Below are 5,055 nucleotides of genomic sequence, written 5' to 3'. Positions count from 1 at the left end.
ACAGGTTGTTGTGTCATGGAGACTATTTCTCATCGCAGAAGCATGTCACTCTTTTATTGTTTGAATTCAAACATTGTAAACTCGTTAACATGTCACTGTAATCTCTGGAGTAGTTCAAGCATTTCACAATTACATAACACTCTGCTAGCCTTCCTGTATGTATTCCAGTGATTACGTTTGTTTGCATCTGAGATGTGTGAATATATTTGCAAAAGTGTGTGTGTAGGAGCATGTACAAGTGTGTGGATGGAGGACCATTTCATTTTTATCAACTGTTTCACAATATACTCCTGCTAAACAATGAAACCTATGGAAGTAATTTGTTTAAATCTGCCTTATAACGTTTTTTTTTTTTTTTTAATTTGTCAAAGTGGCATTTTTACATCTTTGTTCTCTCTCGGGGGAAGCCGGATACAAGCTTGTAAATCTGCTGTTCCTGCTGTTTCTCACGCCAGAGGAACCACAAAGCCAGTGGAAGTCTTGGTTTCTGTACAGAATATCTCTCTCCGACACCACATTACATGTACTAGGCACTTCAGATAGTTTAAACACAACCTTGAATTAAGCCAAGCCTTCCGTTCTTTTCAAATTTTTTTTCTACCAGAGGAACGTGGGGTGGAATCTGTGGTAATGCTGCTGGTGGAGCATTGACCAAGGCAAATCTCTTCGGCTACTCTATGCTGATTTTAGAATCATCTTAAACTGTTTGCCATTTTTAAGATAATGCTTTGTCATGACCCGCTTTTGTCTCTTAGTCAAACTGAAAAGATTTATTGCTTTAGCTAGTGCTTCTTTGTAGTTTGGATTTTGACTGAATCACTGCCGCTTTTTGGTAACACCACAGCTGTATGAAATGCTATCATGTAAATTGTCAGCTGTATAAATAATGACAAATATAGGTGTGTGCCAAGCCAGAGCTGTGTTATGTTTTGTGTTTCTGAGAAATTGTGCACCTGAAACCAAAACATAACACACAGACTTCCTCTGCTTTGCTCTCACGATATTTCTCTTAGAGCATTAGCTTAGAGCATTTGACCTCGCTCTTAAACCTAAACCAGGAAAAGACAGCAGGGCTTATAATTCAGACAATTTAATTCTGTAATGCCTTTTGCTTTGTTTTTATTTAACAGAATCATGAAACAGATATGCAGTCATTTTTTTTTTACAACCTATAGCATTTTAGTGAATTCAGAATGTGGTAAGAAGACGTTGTGCACACCACCAAGCATAAATAAGCAAAATGCAAACTTTTAGCTAACTCTAGCATGACCAAGTGATTATTACAGCACGATTCTCTCAGAATCTCTCAGTGGAAAAACACCAGGGCTCCACTGGTTGCATCCTAAAGTTCCTCTCTATTGTTGCTGGTCCATAGCTCCTGGTCTTTGATTCCAGATTGGAAAAGCTGCAGTGTAATTATGTTTGACTGATGCAATGGCCCTGTGACTGACTGATGTCCTGCAAAATGCATTGTCTGACCTAGATTCAAGTCCACAGCCCTCAGGTCCACAGTCCAGTCCTCCAGAAACACTGCAGTGGAATAAAGTCATTAAAAAAAACACATTTATGGAAGTTGCAAGAAATATTTGACTTGTTGTACAACACATGTAATCAACATGTTGGCGAAAAAAAGAGAGTGATATTAAGTTACCAGCAATGTTACGTTCTACCTGCTATCCTCTTTCACTGGCCAATCAGATGGCTCCTGGAAGAGGAGGGGATGTGGAGGCTGGACTAGGGACACATGTGTTTGACCTACTTCAGCCGGACCCACAGTGTTCCTCTGTGCACAAACAGGGCAGTGAACAAATGCTCTCCATTTGCCTGAAGCTTCACGTGTTAACGCTTTTTGTTAAGGTTTGTTATTCTACAGCAAACCTCATCACATTCATGATAAATACAGGAAAAAAGCACAATTAGATCACTGATTTGATTGTTACGATAATGCAATTTATTTATATTCTTACACCGCACATTCAGTATATTTGACAGGTGTACTTCACATTACCCTCTGTGCTTGGCACATTTTGTTTTCTGTTTTTCTTTTGTACTCTGAATGCATACAAAATTATTTTTGTTCTGCCACTGTCAAGGCCTTGTTATTGCCTTTTTATATTAATGACAGTTCAAAGTGAGAAAGAATGAAAGGTAATGATATAATAGGCACACTTCCCTGCATTTGCAGGTGCTGTGGTTGAACTTCTGGCACCTGTTGATGATGTCACAGTTTGTATTCCCTTGTAATTTTGGTCAGAGATAAATATTACATTAAACTCACAACAGTTCTGATGAAGAGAAAACATCATGCTTTTGAGTGGCCATGTACAAGTTACAATCACAAAGTGTGAAGTGTTAACAAGAAATGCATTATAATAACAAAACACAGTCTACAATTTCTATGCCATAACAATTACAAAAGTACAACCAATGCAAAAATAAAAACACAAGCTTAAATCCAGAACGCATAAAGATATGAAAAACAACACAAGTCTCTAAGACAACTGTCGATAAAATCTGTTCAAAATGCATAAGTGCATGTAAAAACCAAACCCAGTTACACTAATAAGCAAGAGCAGGACCCTACAAAAATCTTCAGCCCTAAATGAGAGCAGATCACGATATGATCACATATAAACTGTTCAACTTCTGGTAAACGGGGGGAAAAAAAGCACTATGTTATGAACTTTCCCAAAGCGAAATGTCGATCCCAGTATTTTATTTTCACAAAGCAATATTGTAGATACAGAAGACATTATTTTTTTCCTCCAGCAGGAATGAAAAAGCATTTTAAGTACACGCTTAGGTTTACAGTATACCTTTCGGTGTCACTCCCAACAGCAGAGTCCCATACATTCCCGTTCGTGTTTGTTGATCCTATTGTCTTCTGCGTCACCACACGTCGCCCTCTGAATAAAGGCTGTCTGGCTCCCAGCTTAAATATTGCAGCAAACTAAAAACCAACCATCAGACCAAATTCATTCACATCTGCTCAGTGGTGCGACAAGGACAGGGCTTTAGGTGGGAAAGACAGAGAAAAAAGTTCACTTTACACCGCAGGGTGCCAGGAGAAGGGAACATAACTGCACTGGAGCTTTTGCTGTGGCAAGTTGCCCATTTGATGGCATTAAACTATATCACTGTTTGAGATTTGTTTTTGAACCAGAATTTTTTCCATTGACAGTGTTTGTTTTTTGGTTGCTAAATTGTGCTTTAAAACTGCTTCTGGAGACCATTTTGCACGTACTGTTGTGGCGGTAATGTTGGTTTTGCTTAAAGGGCAAAGGGAGAGGCAAGCAGCCACAGGGTGATTGTTCTGATTACTATTTTCAGTGAGTAGATCCCAGCAATGCCACATGCATCTACAGCAGAACAAGACTTTGTTAGCTTGAATGCACAAACTGTTACGGTTTCCATTTTAATTTGTTGTAATGGGTCTCACTTGCACCTACAGCAGAGTAATGCATTTACAAAAAAATGAAACTGATACGATACGACACAGTGCAGGGATTTTTGGATTTACTGGTTGCCTGGTTTATAACATCCTGTTCTCTCCTGCCTTGCAGTGCTAATCGTGGACCATGGGTGACTGGAGCTTCTTGGGAAACATTTTAGAAGAAGTAAATGAACACTCGACGGTTATAGGAAGGGTGTGGCTGACAGTGCTCTTCATCTTTAGGATTTTAATCTTGGGCACGGCCGCCGAGTTCGTCTGGGGAGACGAGCAGTCGGATTATGTTTGCAACACCCAGCAGCCGGGTTGCGAGAACGTCTGCTACGACGAGGCTTTCCCCATCTCCCACATCAGACTCTGGGTGCTCCAGATCATCTTCGTCTCCACTCCCTCGCTGGTGTACGTGGGCCACGCTGTGCACCACGTTCACATGGAGGAGAAGCGCAAGGAGAGGGAGGAGGCCGAGATGACCCGGCAGCAGGAGATGAACGAGGAGAGGCTGCCGCTGGCACCCGACCAGGGCAGCGTCAGGACCACCAAGGAGACCAGCACCAAGGGCAGCAAGAAGTTCCGGCTGGAGGGCACCCTGCTGAGGACCTACATCTGCCACATCATCTTCAAGACCCTCTTCGAGGTGGGCTTCGTGGTGGGCCAGTACTTCCTCTACGGCTTCCGCATTCTGCCCCTGTACAAGTGCAGCCGCTGGCCCTGCCCCAACACCGTCGACTGCTTCGTCTCACGCCCCACCGAGAAGACCGTCTTCATCATCTTCATGCTGGCCGTGGCCTGCGTCTCCCTCTTCCTCAACTTCGTGGAGATCAGCCACTTGGGCCTGAAGAAGATCCACTTTGTCTTCCGGAAGCCTCCCCAGCAGCAAGGGGAAGGGCCAGCCCCGGAGAAGGGCCTGCCCTCCATGGCCATCTCCTCCATCCAGAAAGCCAAGGGCTACAAACTGCTGGAGGAGGACAAGCCCGTGTCCCACTTCTTCCCCCTAACAGAGGTGGGCATGGAGGCTGGCAGGCTCTCCACACCCTTCGAGACATTTGAGGAGAAGGCAGGTGAGGCGGGACCCCTCGAAGACATCTCCAAGGTGTACGATGAGACTCTGCCCTCCTACGTTCAGACCACTGAGCCAGAGAGGGTTCAGCAGGAGGAGGAAGAGGAGGAGGAGGATGAGGAAGATGAACCTCCAGCCGAGACGGAGGCCACGGAGACGATAGAAGACACCAGACCGCTCAGCAGTTTGAGCAAAGCCAGCAGCAGGGCCAGGTCAGATGATTTGACAGTATGAGCCAAAGTGAAGCAACAGAAAGCAGTGCAAGGGAAAAGCCAATAGTCCTTCTAGAGAGCACAGAGCCTTAATTAACTGGGACAAAAATTTAACAACACCTAGTAACTTTGAATGTTAAATGAGATACTAAAACAATGTCTGTGCAATTGTAAGAAAGCTGGATACACTGAAACCAACATAGACTTTTATTACATGCAGTAGCATTTTTGATAATGTCCTTACTAAGTGAATTTAAAACCAAAAACAAAGAACAGATCACAGCAAAGTTGGCGACTGTTTCAGTACAGATAGAGAAAAAAAGAGTTTATTTTAC

At 43.1% G+C, this 5,055-nt stretch overlaps 1 protein-coding gene across 1 annotated transcript; it reads left to right on the top strand.

The window, feature by feature from the left end:
- The first annotated feature begins 3,578 nt into the window (after positions 1-3,578).
- LOC118785524 (gap junction alpha-8 protein-like) lies at positions 3,579-4,742 on the top strand. The gene has a single exon (XM_036540239.1). It carries the CDS (start codon positions 3,579-3,581, stop codon positions 4,740-4,742), a length of 1,164 nt encoding a protein of 387 aa, XP_036396132.1.
- Positions 4,743-5,055: the final 313 nt, after the last annotated feature.

This window comes from Megalops cyprinoides, chromosome 11 (assembly GCF_013368585.1).
Source record: "Megalops cyprinoides isolate fMegCyp1 chromosome 11, fMegCyp1.pri, whole genome shotgun sequence".
Classification (NCBI taxonomy): domain Eukaryota; kingdom Metazoa; phylum Chordata; class Actinopteri; order Elopiformes; family Megalopidae; genus Megalops; species Megalops cyprinoides.
Note: the sequence above shows the minus strand (reverse complement) of the source record. Positions and strands in the feature narration are given on the sequence as shown.